At 43.5% G+C, this 14,329-nt stretch overlaps 1 protein-coding gene and 1 long non-coding RNA gene across 5 annotated transcripts in view; both read left to right on the top strand.

The window, feature by feature from the left end:
- Window positions 1-296: 296 nt before the first annotated feature.
- The window catches only part of LOC118381584 (nuclear receptor subfamily 4 group A member 3-like), a 33,907-nt gene continuing 19,874 nt past the window's right edge, over window positions 297-14,329 (top strand). The window contains exons 1-4 of one of the 3 annotated variants that reach the window (XM_052514941.1): window positions 297-741; window positions 5,065-5,217; window positions 6,218-6,299; window positions 11,037-11,836. In XM_052514941.1, coding sequence (XP_052370901.1) covers window positions 6,236-6,299; window positions 11,037-11,836 — 864 coding nt within the window. In that variant the 5' untranslated portion in view covers window positions 297-741; window positions 5,065-5,217; window positions 6,218-6,235. Of the gene's footprint in view, window positions 742-4,114; window positions 4,222-5,064; window positions 5,218-6,217; window positions 6,300-11,036; window positions 11,837-14,329 lie in introns of those variants that run through there. The other 2 variants (XM_052514942.1, XM_052514943.1) reach the window with 2 other exon arrangements.
- The window catches only part of LOC127928036 (uncharacterized), a 2,833-nt gene continuing 2,620 nt past the window's right edge, over window positions 14,117-14,329 (top strand). For both annotated transcript variants that reach the window (XR_008130076.1, XR_008130077.1), the window contains exon 1: window positions 14,117-14,329. This exon is cut by the window's right edge and continues 409 nt beyond it. This is a non-coding gene — a long non-coding RNA (uncharacterized LOC127928036).

Raw genomic sequence — 14,329 nt, forward strand, 5'->3', positions numbered from 1 at the left:
AATACAAAAATTACAAATTAATAGATGATATATAAATTATTATGGTGGAAAATGCTTAATAAAAAACGGCTTCAGATCCCGGAAATGAATGTGCAACTACCAGAATGTAATGGGAAAAAAAATACATGTACAGTAGACACTTGCTCGCCCTCGCCTGGGCATTTCTGAAACTATTCAGTCGTGAAATCATAAGATCAACTCACTCTCACTCAACCATCCATCTCTCTCTCTCTCTCCCTCTCGCTCTTTTTCTGGCACACAGCGTGCGGGGCTTATGTGTCTAGTACTGTACCGCGAGGCCGGGCCGAGGGAGCGCTACAGTGAGTGACGTCACCTCTCCCATGGCGTCACATTGACGTAGCGCATACCAGGCGCTCTATGAGGAGGCAGACTCACATAAATGCTGTATTAGACTTTCTCCCTCAGACCGCGCACATAAACAATCCCGCACTACGGCTTTACATCTGCGCGCATCATCACTGGCACATACACAGGATCACACACTTTTAAAACACACACCGGACTATATTCTAGCCTACTTTCCTTTAGAATAATTAAAGGAAAAACAAAAAGAAAGAATACCTTTTTTTTTCTTCTGTTGCTTCATCCTCAACGAGTTCTGCAAATATACGTGTTACTTTTCAGTAGCTTTGGTAATTTTTGTAATTATTCTGGATCTATACAGGAGACTTTATGTTGGGTTAATAACACATGTAAAGACGGAACCGCTACAGCAAACAAGTAAGTTATTGTCTTTACTTCTGGGAATGAATGACTTTCTCTCATATTCTAAAGACCACTTAATGAATTATTACATTAGGCTACTAGACTATTGGTCTCATAGAGAAACATAATTAGTTGTAGGTTCCCCTGCACATCGGTTTGTTATATTGTTAAAACACGAGCGCTGTCTTTAACTCTCTCGTGCATGATGACCTGTTGATTTGGCAAACTCGTGAGCTCGGGAGTGTGTGTGTTTGGTGTCACCGAGGGCAGATGGAACCGAATTTGAATTTCATTTGCTGAAGGAAGGTATCATATTCTTTGTGGTTGTCATGGAAATGGATGCCTCTCCGTCAGACAATGAAGTGGGAGACATAGGCAGTATTAGGCACTAATGGAGCTGAGTGAAGAACAGAGACAGACAGTCAGACAGGCTGAGAGTAGAGGAGGGCTGACATCAAGGCTCTTATTATCTCCACTGTTATAAAGGACATGATTGTGTATTAATTCAGCTTTATGTGGACATCATGTTTGATGCCTTTGCAACAGTTATAAAACTAAACACATAGTTTGGTGTACGTGTGTGAGTGAGCGTGTCAGACTAATACCTCGCCTTTCATTCCCGGCTATACGGGAATAGTTGAATTGGTAAAACCCTGAGAGCTTGTTGGTCTGTGTGCTGGGTGAATATTCGCCCTGGGCCGATAGTACAGACATCTTACATATGAGAGTTTTTCACGAGACGATTTTATATTATTGAAATAAATCTGACTGCAAGTTGCAGAAGAACGTGCAGGCAGCTTTAGTTTAAATTCAAATGATTTATGTTGACATTATTTATCCAAACAGGTAGGTTCCTCATAGTTTAGAACAAACAGTGTGATTATATGCCTACAAAATAAAACATATTGTTTTATAAACACTAGTACAGCCGGTGACCAACCTTAAATGTCCTCTGTCACACTGTCTGTCTGTCTGTCTGTCTGTCGTTTGTCTGTCTGTTTGTATTTCTGACTGTCTCTCTAAATGTCTGTCTGTGTGTAGCATGTGGCTTTTCTGAATACGACAGGCCTGTCATTGCTCACATTATTGCTCACATGATTAGGGGAAACAAATATTGACATTAACAATGTCAATGTTTGATCTATAGCCTTGCCTCTTTCTGAAGTTGAAGTTACTGCCATTGAACGTGGATCTTGACCTAAATGTCATCCTGGAGCAAGGAGGTCCATGACTCCAAGTGAGACTTAAGGTTGGTCTGACCACCCAGTCTGGTATCATAGACTAGACATAACATAGTAGATGTAAATCCAGGACACTCAAAATATGTTATGTTTGGTATAGTTACATAAGACCGTTGGTTACTTCAGGAAAAAACTAAAGGTGGTCAGGGTGGATGGGTGGGAGTATAATGTAAATGTCTAGCAACCCAAAGGTTGCGTGTTCCAATCTCATCATGGACAACTTTAGCATTTGAGCTAATTAGCAACTTTCCTACTACTTAATACTTTTTAGCTACTTTGCAAATCCTTGGCCTGTTAGCTAACTATTTTCCTAACCCTAAATATAACATTAATCCTGTAGCTAACCCATCCCATAACCTTAACCCTTTAGCCTAACTCCTAATTTTAACCTTAACCTTAACCCCTAACCCCTAGCCTATCAAACGCTAGCCAGCTAGCTAATGTTAGCATTAGCCACCTAGCTAACTTTAGCCACAACAAATTGGAATTCGTAACATATCATACATTTTGCAAAATCATAACTTATTGTATGTTTTGCAAATTTGTAACACACTGTAGGACACTTGCGATTCATAACATATCATAAGAAATGTATGATGGACATCGAGAAATTAATACCATTTGCAACGTAACATATCATACTAAATGGAGTGCCTCAGATTTACTACAGAATAAAACTACATGCTCTGAGACCAGGTTGGACCCCCAGACCAATACCCTACTTTTTTTTTACATTTAAGGAATCAGTCAGATTCTCAAATATATCGACCAAGTTAAATTAAACGTTTGCATCTCCTATTCACACAGCAGTCTCTGGTCCATATCATTTCTTTGAAGGCCAGAATTTGTATATTTCACTATGAGATGTGTGGTATGAGTTTCTCTCAAGCGGTTAAAATTGGTTTTGGGTGTGTAGACACAAACACGCACACACACACACACACACACACACACACACACACACACACACACACACACACACACACACACACACACACACACACACACACACACACACACACACACACACACACACACACTGTCTCCTCTTTTTGACAGCTTCGCTCCTCAGGGCTAATTTACTGTACTTGTATATTTCTCCAGTCCTCCTTTATCTCTTCTCTTTTCTCTCTGTGTTTGCTGGAAGCCTCGCGCTGACTGGCTTATTGGCGTGGGGGGCTATACCGGCGCTTTGGGGCGAGTGTTTCACGGCTCTTTCCCCGTTCTCTAGGTTACCGGGGCGCTCGGCCCAGCACCCACCGCCTGGCTCAAGAGAGAAACAGAGAGGGGAGACTCTTCTGCCCTGTGTTCACATTATGGACACACACAGACCAGTGCAATTTGAGCTTTTTTTGTAGCCCTTTTGTCTACATATCTCTTGTATGTTGATGGGAGACTGTTACAGAGGAGTGTAAAATGCTTTTTATTTCTGTAATGTATAGATTGTTGCTGCCTTCTTGGCCAGGTCTCCCTTGAAAAAATAGACTATGGGTCTCAATGGGCTTTTTGTAAAAAGAAATAAAAAAAAGGGGGGCTAATTTTAAAAAGCGTAAAATGCATATAGCCTTTTTGCTCACAAACGCGTTACAGGCTATTTGCTTTATTTCGGTCTGACACCGATTCAATAAGATCTATTACCACAGCACACTGAATTACAAAACAAACAACAAATCATGTAATTGAATACAATGACCTCCACGTCTATGAAGTATAAACAATTGAGACAGAATATGACATTTCCTCTACTGATTAGTCAAGCATTCTGGTGTGGTAGAGATTGAGAATGTGAGAGACTGAGAGAAGCGACTGTCTGTCTCCTGTTGAGGTTCATGTTATAATTGAGCCTAACTCATTCTCCAGACATTGAGTGAATAATAGGCATAGAAACATGTCAGACAAAGCAACAACAAAAAACGTGTTAGATCCCTAGGCTTTTTTCAGCCCGCAGGCCTATTGGAACAGTGATAATGTTAAGAACCTATCTAAACAGAGTTAAACTGTTCAGTGATCTCAAAAAAGACTGCATGTCTCCCGGCCGGGACGGTTCAGAGAATGAGTCCGGAGAAGGAGGACTGGTCCCCGGTATAGTGGAGAGAATTAGTCCGGGTATGGGTCCGTGTTTGTAGGTGAGTGCTGCAGAGAGGGGGCGCTAGGCGCTGTGAAATCTCTTGTCTGCGGTGAGCTGTGCTCTGGCTGGCAGCAAGACGCACTGGGAGCGGAGAGGTTTCGGTTCTGAGATTCATAATTTACTCAGGTGGATATTGTAACCTATTTTCTCTTTCTAATAACGAACCCATTTGAACCCTGAGATCTGTAGTGCATGAGCCTCAGACTATCGCGGGAAAGAACCACCGGAAATTTTAACAAAATGATAACCATGCTCTTTTGAAGACACTTGTTTTATGAATTGCAAATAACTCGTTTAATTTAATATTAGTGTTTGTTTGAAAACGTGTTAATATGATAATTTAATAGATTCATATGATATTTCACGATATAGATAATTGTTAGATTGAAATATTATTTTTATGCTGCTCGCAGGTGAAGTGATTCTAGATTTTAATTTTAGTCTATATTATTTTAGTCTATTCTCATCCATCTTTAATATTTTACTTTTATAAGAGTTGAAATTGGAAGTCAAAATGATTGCTCTATTTCTGAGTTGTAGGCTAAATTATATAGAGAGGATATAGTTAATATCTGTTCACTTCTGTATTTGGTGAAGCATTCATTCAATGAGCACTATGGGATGTTTGCAGATTTTCTAAATTATAATTGTACTTATAATAATGTATATTCCTCCAATCTTCTGTCGCATGTCTGTGGATCTCTCTTTCTAGGTCTGACCTTTAATTCTGTATCACACCTCTATGCCTGCTGGTTTTCCCCTCATCACAGAGAATTCGTTTTATTCTGTTCATGTTTTAATTTCTGTGCGTTTTGTTCCATCCGGGTAATCTGTGTAGGCTATATTATGTGCGACTTTATTCCGCTCTTTGTGATTTTATTGTATTTGTGCAGTAAGCTATGTCATCCGTGTCGGTGTGCTTTGGGAGTTCCCATGTCTCTGGTTGTGACCGGTGTTTCTTTCCTCCAGACCCGGGTTCGGAAGAGCGCGCCCAGACGAGCTCAGAGTCCCGGCTACCGGACAGTCCCTTCGAGTCCTCCCCGCTCCCGGTCCTCCACCACAGTCGCATCAATCCCCAGCCTCCCACACAGAACACCATTCAGCACGAGGCTTTCACACCAGGTACTGAAAAACACCGGGAACAGGCCCGGGTCGTCGTCGCACCTGTCCTGAGTTGGTGCTTTTAAAACCTGTTTCAAATGCACGTGTATTTTTCAAACTATTAGTCCGCCATGTGTTTCTTCATTCAGTCAGCTGTGTCTCACGCTAGGTCTATAGTGCGTTTATTTTATTAAGTACAATATTAGGCCTATATATTTTTAAAATGTTTATATAACAAACCATATAGTTTAGACCAACAACATAATGTATTATTTTAATTTAACCGATATTGAATGGTCTAAATGGTAATTTAATATATTCCAAGTCAGTTCTGAATTATAATTCTAAACGTGTTGTGTCAGTGAGTGCGCGCGAGTTGACATTTCCATCTATAGATATGGGGACGGAAATAGTCTTCTGAAACTAGACACACCGACTTTAAAAGCAGGACCAAAAAATCGAATTAGTCAAATCTGTAGATATCGATCTGCTTAATGAACTTAATGAGGTTAAACGTATTAAACCTTCGAGGCCAAAATAAAGTAGCCTAATTTAAAAGCACATGTATTTTCTCCTGATAGATTAAGGTGATAAAGGTAGTCTGTCCCGCCGGTATAGGGACACATGGGGCCCTCGAGCCTGCGGTTAGAGGCGACCACAGCCTCTAGGACAAAAACCCGTTCTGGGTTTCTGCATCATACCTGTATTTAGATCAAGTTTACATACTGGTACATTTCATGAATGTGAAGAAGCGGTTTACGCATGTGCGGGCAATACCCGTCCAAAAACACACAAAATAAGATTTAGATCGAATGTCTCAAATCGCTGTCTGCTGTCAATCTGTTTCAATCTGCGTGTGTTTTGACTGTAATATGTAGGTAGAATGATCAAGTCTGCCCATATGAGTGTCCATTAAAATCAACTTAAAAAAAATATATATACATATATAACTTCTGAATGTTTCCTTGATCGATAGAATGTATTATGTATTTACTTATGCACTTCATGTCTTGTTTGTTAGATCTATGGCATTCTGACAATGAACAAGCACGCTCAGTTTTTGGAACGGATGCATTGTGTCCAGTTGAAATGCACACCTCGAGGTTAGAGACTGCTTCTCTCTGATCGTCATACCACACACGTACACGTGCACACACACACGCTTATCCAGCCAGGTCACCAGTTATACAATTCAGTATTCAACTTCCATCCATGTCTGTGCAAGTGGGGAGATGACCTGGAAGTTGTTTGTGATATGTTTGTTTTAAGCCTATCCCAAACATTAACCATTCGAAGTTCATGTCTGAACTTTACCATAAATTGAACATTTTGGAGTTATTGTCTAATCTTAACCTTAAACACACGAAATTTGAAGTTTGGAACAACTTCGAAATTTGACGTTCCAGTATGTGGATGAACGTCTAATTCAGTCGTGAGACTCTGAGAGCTGGTAGCATTTATCTGCCTGGCTTGTCTGTCCTGAACCCTCACTGTTTAACACACATGTAGCTTAAGCACACACTCACACATGCATGCACTCAAATACTCATGCATGTTGTACACACAAGCATACACACACATTCTCCACTGACACATACACACTCACACACGCACAAACTTGCTGTCAGGTGGAGGTCGTGGTGTTTGAATGAAAAGGGTGTTTTCGGTTTTTGGGATATAATCTGGTGTCATTAGAGTGGTTTTAACATGACACTGCATTGTCTGAATATGTGTGTGTGTGTGTGTGTGTGTATGTGTGTGTGTTTACTCAGAAGTAGATGTATGTGCATAGGGGCACGGTGAGGATAAGGTACACACATCAGTTAGGTTGTGTTTATATCATCACTATGTGTGTGAATGGGTGTGTGTCCATACGTGCATGTATGCGTTTGACTTCAGGCAAGGTAGGTGGAATAGTCTTATAAGGAAGCGTTTCAATTGGAATTAAACACATCAGCCCTCCTCCCCCACTGTTGGACAGACCCAGGAAACATCTCTCTCTCTCTTCCTTTTCTCCCCTTGAAGACGCAGGCAGTTACACCCCCCCACTGTTGGACAGACCCAGGAAACATCTCTCTCTCTTCCTTTTCTCCCCTTGAAGACACAGGCAGTTACACATCTCCTTCATCTCTGTACACCTGTAGGCCTGTTTCCGCGTGGGTAGTGCAACTGCCTGGGTCACTCGCGAGGCAGTCATAGAAATAAAAGAAAACTCTGGCGGTTGCTCGAGTGCAGCCGTGTTCGCCCACTCTTTTCCAGACGGATGGTACTCGCGCACTCTGAGAAGGTTTGAGTCAGACCTCCAAACTCCCCCCTGACCTCGTGTCTCTCGCGCGTCCCCGTGGTTACACTTTAGCCCTGCGGCTCACCCATGGTGACATCTGTATCTCTGTCTCTAATATAGGTGTCTCCCGCTGTAAGGTGTGAGTCATGCCAGGGCTTCGAGCCCACATGTAAAGTCACGTAGCCAAAATGTACAGTTATATTGTGTTCACTGTTCAAAACGAACTTAATAAATATGTCATTTAGTTACGTTTGTGCCTGCGCCATGTGCGTAGGGCAAATGTACACAGTTGTTAGAGTCCGCAGAGGAAAGGAGGCGTGCGGGAAAAATGATGGTAGTTGGCTTCATAAGTCCCATACTTGACTAAATAAATATGACGCGTGGGAACAAGACGATTACGACACAGCGCGCGTAGAGCGTCAATGGGAACCGCGCGCTGTTGACAGTTCCCTTCTCGAGAGCGAAGAGCAAACACCACAAACCCTGGGCACTTACGACACACACACACACACACACACACACACACACACACACACACACACACACACACACACACACACACACACACACACACACACACACACACACACACACACACACACACACACACACACACACACACACACACACACACACTGCCTCTCTACAGAGGTGAAAACTGTCTTGAGATGTTTTTCTCTCCATCAAAAGCAGGTTTTAATATTGATCAACAATAGATAACTACAGTTGAAGTCTGAAGTTTACATACACTTAGGTTGAAGTCATTAAAACATGTTTTTCAACCACTCCACACATTTCTTGTTAACAAACTACAGTTTTGGCAAGTCAGTTAGGACATCTACTTTGTGCAACACAAGTCATTTCTCCAACATTATTTCACTTGTAATTCACTGTATCACAATTCCAGTGGGTCAGAACTTTACATACACTAAGTTGACTGTGCCTTTAAACAGCTTGGGAAATTCCAGAAAATTATGTCATGGCTTTAGAAGCTTCTGATAGGCTAATTGACACAATTTGTGTCAATTGGAGGTGTACCTGTGGATGTATTTCAAGGCCTACCTCCAAACTCGGTGCCTCTGCTTGACATCATGGGAAAATCAAAAGAAATCAGCCAAGACCTCGTAAAAAGAATTGTAGACCTCCACAAGTCTGGTTCATCCTTGGGAGCAATTAACAAACGCCTGAAGGTACCACGTTCATCTGTACAAACAATAGTACGCAAGTATAAACACCATGGGACCACGCAGCCGTCATACCGCTCAGGAAGGAGACGCGTTCTGTCTCCTAGAGATGAACGTACTTTGGTGGGAAAAGTGCAAATCAATCCCAGAACAACAGCAAAGAACCTTGTGAAGATGCTGGAGGAAACATGTGCAAAAGTATCTATATTCACAGTAAAACTAGTCCGATATCGACATAAACTGAAAGGCCGCTCAGCAAGCAAGACGCCACTGTGCCAAAAATGCCAGACTACAGTTTGCAACTGCACATGGGGATAAAGATTGTACTTTTTGGAGAAATGTCCTCTGGTCTGATGAAACAGAAATAGAACTGTTTGGCCATAATGACCATCGTTATGTTTGGAGGGAAAAGGGTGAGGCTTGCAAGCCGAAGAACACCATCCCAACCGTGAAGCACAGGAGGCAGCATCAGGTTGTGGGGGTGCTTTGCTGCAGGAGAGACTGGTGCACTTCACAAAATAGATGGCGTCATGAGGGAGGACAATTATGTGGATATATTGAAGCAACATCTCAAGACAACAGCCAGGAAGTTAAAGCTTGGTCGCAAATGGGTCTTCCAAATGGACAATGACCCCAAGCATACTTCCAAAGTTGTGGCAAATTGGCTTAAGGACAACAAAGTCAAGGTATTGGAGTTGCCATCACAAAGCCCTGACCTCAATCCCATAGAAAATGTGTGGGCAGAACTGAAAAAGCGTGAGCAAGGAGGCTTTCAAACCTGACTCAGTTACACCAGCTACGTCAGGAGGAATGGGCCAAAATTCACCCAACTTATTGTGGGAAGCTTGTGGAAGGCTACCTAAAACATTTGACCCAAGTTAAACAATTTAAAGGCAATGCTACCAAATACTAATTGAGTATGTAAACTTCTGACCCACTGGGAATGTGATGAAAGAAAAAAAGCTGAAATAAACCACTCTCTACTATTATTCTGACATTTCACATTCTTAAAATAAAGTGGTGATCCTAACTGACCTAAGACAGGACATTTTTACTAGGATTAAATGTCAGGAATTGTGAAAAACGTAGTTTAAATGTATTTGGCTAAGGTGTATGTAAACTTCTGACTTCAACTGTATATATTATTGTTATTATAATTATTATACAAATCTAAACAATTATTGTTGTTATTATTATTATTCATATTATTAATTTGTGGTTACATTGTGGGCTGTGTGTGTGATCCCCAGTCTAAGACGGAGGTCGTTATGATAATTAACCTCTCCCTTGATTCATTGTGTACACACACGCGCGCACACTCACAGTTCCCCATCCTATCTTTGAGCTTGTCATGGCAGTATGTGACAGAACATGTGTGTGGCTGGTTGTCTTAGAGGCCAGAGTTAGTAAGGGTCCAGCACCATGGGGGGTCCATTAACATTTAATGATACAGGCCTCATTTAGTCCCCAAACGACAGATAAACTAGGGCAAGACACGCACACGCACACACACACACACACACACACACACACACACACACACACACACACACACACACACACACACACACACACACACACACACACACACACACACACACACACATAGTACATACTAACAAACTGCTCCTACAGTTTAGCTGTGCTGGAGTGAGGGTTGCGTTGTGTGTGTGGTTGTATGTATAGCTGTGGGTGATTATGACCAGGTGTGTTGAATGCAAAGTGGATGGGGATTCAATCTGGGGCTCATTCAGTTCGAGAAAACGTAAGAAAAAGTTTGGAAATTATTTAAGAAAGACAGTTGTTATCAGACAAGTTAAGGTACATTCCAAAACGTTTTCTTCCGTTTCCTGCCGTGTGAGCAAGAACCGCTGAGCTTAGCTTCACTGATTGGCTAATGTGTTTTTATCTGCTTCACCGATTGGCTAACATGTTTTTATTTGCTTGACTAATTGGCTAATGAGTGTTATATTAAGGGAATTACACTAACAACACACTAACAGCTTCCTCACACGGTTCATACTATTGCATTATGTACATCTGTTAACTGCATAAATAATCAACGTCATAAATAGGGAGGAGATCCTGCTGTTTTGTTGGTTTCAGCACCAAACTGTGTCCATCACCACCCCAACATTCTCACACACACGCTACACTCTCACTATCACTACAATGTTGATGTTACAATTCTGTATATAACATATCTCTCTCTCTCTCTCTCTCTCTCTCTCTCTCTCTCTCTCTCGCTCTCTCTCTCTCTCTCTCTCTCTCTCTCTCTCTCTCTCTCTCTCTCTCTCTCTCTCTCTCTCTCTCTCTCTCTCTCTCTCTCTCTCTCTCTCTCTCTCTCTCTCTCCTCCCATCTTTCTCTGTAGACATGCCTTGTGTGCAGGCACAGTATGGGCCCGCCCCTCCAGGCTCGTCCTACTCCGCCCAGTCCTTTGGTTACCAGGGGGACAGCTACAGCTCTGACCTCATGACCCCGGACTATACCAAGTTGGACTTGGGGGGAGGTGAGATCTCGGCGGCCGCCACCACCTCTCTGCCCAGCTTCAACGTGTTTGTCGAGGGGAGCTACGAGCCCAAGTCCTCCTGCCTATACCAGATGCCCTCCCATAGGCCGCTTATCAAGAAGGAGGAGGAGTCCTACCCACAATCTGACACCATGCCCACCTCCTCCATGTACTTTAAACAGTCTCCTCCGTCCACCCCCACCACCCCCTCTCTCGCCCCCCAGCCTGGCTCCTCCTTCCTCTGGGATGACTCCCCCCACCTCTCCCTGCAGCCCCCCTCCCACGGCCCCCTCAAGTCCGTTCGCTTCCCCCACTTCTACCAGCAATCCCCTCCCCACAGTGGGGTGTACGAGGGGTTGGGAGGGGGGCTGCCTCGCTCTTCCTCCTCATCCTCTTCCTCGTCCTCCTCGGTGCCCCCTCACCCCCACGGCCCGCCCCTGGAACAGCACCTGTACCAGCTGCACCGCGGGGTTGGGGGTCCGGGGGGACTGGCCTTCCGTTCTCTGGCGCTGGGGTCCTGTAACCCTCTGCTGGGGGACCGCCTGCCCTCGCCCCCCCATCGCGGCCCCCCAGGAGAGGGCACCTGTGCCGTGTGTGGCGACAATGCTGCCTGCCAGCATTACGGCGTACGAACCTGCGAGGGCTGCAAAGGCTTCTTCAAGGTAAGACCACCTGAAACACCACCTCACACTCACCTGATGACACACCCATGAGCATCTCTCATGCTATTCTCCTCTCTCTCTCTCTCTCTCTCTCTCTCTCTCTCTCTCTCTCTCTCTCTCTCTCTCTCTCTCTCTCTCTCTCTCTCTCTCTCTCTCTCTCTCCCTCCCTCCCTCCCTCCCTCCCTCCCTCCCTGGATCTGCTATATATTAATACTAGGGCCATGTTCAGGTGAGATCTGATCCATAGAGGCGTCACAATGTTCATTTAGCGAGCTACAAACAGACATGACTGGAGGTTGTTGGCTTGCAGTACCCTGAGCCCTCGAATTTGAACATGTCTCAAGAGTTACACCAGTTTCTCTCTCATGCAGAGCTTGGAGGAGGACTGTGCCCCCCCTTTCTCTCTCTCTCGCTCTCTCTCCCTCTTTCTCTCTCTCATTCTGTTGTTCACTGAGTGCTCTCTAAATCGTCTGATGAGTTTCCACGGCGCCTGTGAGGGTCGTCTCCCCAGGCAACCAGCAGGGCAGAAAGGTTGTGTGTGTGTCGTGACGGCGGGGTGCGATAAAAATACAGTGGCTGCTAAAAGTCCATCTCATGAGAGAGAGAGATAGAGATAGAGAGATAGAGAGAGAGAGGGAGAGGGAGAGATAGAGAGAGAGAGGGAGAGAGAGAGATAGCGAGAGAGAGGGAGAGAGAGAGATGTATGTGTAATGTTTACTGTTATTTTGTATTGTTTATTTCACTTTTGTATATTATCTACCTCACTTGCTTTGGCAATGTTAACACATGTTTTCCATGCCAATAAAGCCCCTTGAATTGAATTGAATTGAGAGACAGATAGAAAGAGAAATACTCTCTCTTATGTCTCTCTCTCTCTCTCTCTCTCTCTCTCTCTCTCTCTCTCTCTCTCTCTCTCTCTCTCTCTCTCTCTCTCTCTCTCTCTCTCTCTCTCTCTCTCTCTCTCTCTCTCTCTCTCCTCTCTCTCTCTCTCTCTCTCTCTCTCTCTCTCTCTGTCTCTGTCTCTCTCTCTCTCTCTCTCTCTCTCTCTCTCCCTCTGTCTCTCTCTCTCTCTCTCTCTCTCTCTCTCTCTCTCTCTAGCTCTCTCTCTCTTTTCCTTAGTCTCCTTGTCGAGCTGGGAGACCCTTCAACTAGGGAGAGAAAGAGAGAGTGAGAAAGAGAGAGAGAAAGAGAGAGAGAGAGAAAGAGAGAGAGAAACAGGACCGTAGGAAGACAATTGGATAACAACATATTCACCTAAACCCAGAGAGCTAGATCATTCACCCAATCCCACAGCTAGGTTCTCCATGGAGGAGGGATCACATCCATATCGTAACACTGAGCATCAGTACAGTAACTGTTCAAACTTCTCCCTTGAAAAAGTTGAATGGAACTTCCTGGTTTAAATAAAGTTGAAATGAAAAGTCTGTAACTAATAATGTTTTAGAGCAATAAAAATACATGTGGTTTGTTAAGAATTCATTCCTCCAGTATTATACATTTACTTCCTCTACAGTTTCCGTTCGGTCTCTTATAACAGTTATCTCACGTCATATATAACACATCCCACTCACACACACTCATCTCAGTACCTTATGTCATCGTTCAGGAGCCTGCTTTTAGTCATAGGGCTTATTTCACTTCTTGTATGTGCGTGTAAAATGAAATATTTGTCATCCCAATACAAGATTTAATGTCCATCCCATTTCATCCTGTCATCTTTAAAACGTGGTCTTTCTGGTGGGTTTCATTTAGTTCGATGGAAAAGGAGAGAGAGAAGTAGAGACGGGAGAAAGAAAAGAAAGAGACAGAGAAATAAAAGGGACAGAAGGTACATAGAGATAATTGAATGAGGCCTGTGGTAGGTGGAAATGAATTATCCCTCTTTTCAATTAGTTTCACAATTTGTTTTTATTTAGTAATTAATGAAAGCAGCGTCTGGTGGCTGCAGGCCAGGGGCTGTGTGTGTGTGTGTGTGTGTGTGTGTGTGTGTTTGTGTGTGTTTGTGTGTGTGTGTGTGTGTATGCGTATGCGTATGCCTTCGTGCTGTGGGCTCTGCGTCTGCTACACAGCTCAGCACCCAGACGCAGCCTGTCAACATCCCACATCAGCCTCACAGACACACACACACACACACACACACACACACACACACACACACACACACACACACACACACACACACACACACACACACACACACACACACACACACACACACACACACACACACACACACACACACACACACACACACACACACACACACACACACACATATATGTTTATCCTGCACTTCAGTAATTCCAGAGATGACAGTCAAAGCTAAACAGCCAGAAAACATTTGTACATCTTCATCTACACAACATTGTCCCCACAACATCCACACAATATTATACACACAACATCTACACAACATTATACACAAAAGGTTGTACAACCTTATCCATACAACATTATACAACAACAAGCACGCCATTAACCACACAATATTTA

The sequence above is a fragment of the Oncorhynchus keta genome, unplaced genomic scaffold (assembly GCF_023373465.1).
Source record: "Oncorhynchus keta strain PuntledgeMale-10-30-2019 unplaced genomic scaffold, Oket_V2 Un_scaffold_20222_pilon_pilon, whole genome shotgun sequence".
In the NCBI taxonomy this organism is placed as follows: Eukaryota; Metazoa; Chordata; class Actinopteri; order Salmoniformes; family Salmonidae; genus Oncorhynchus; species Oncorhynchus keta.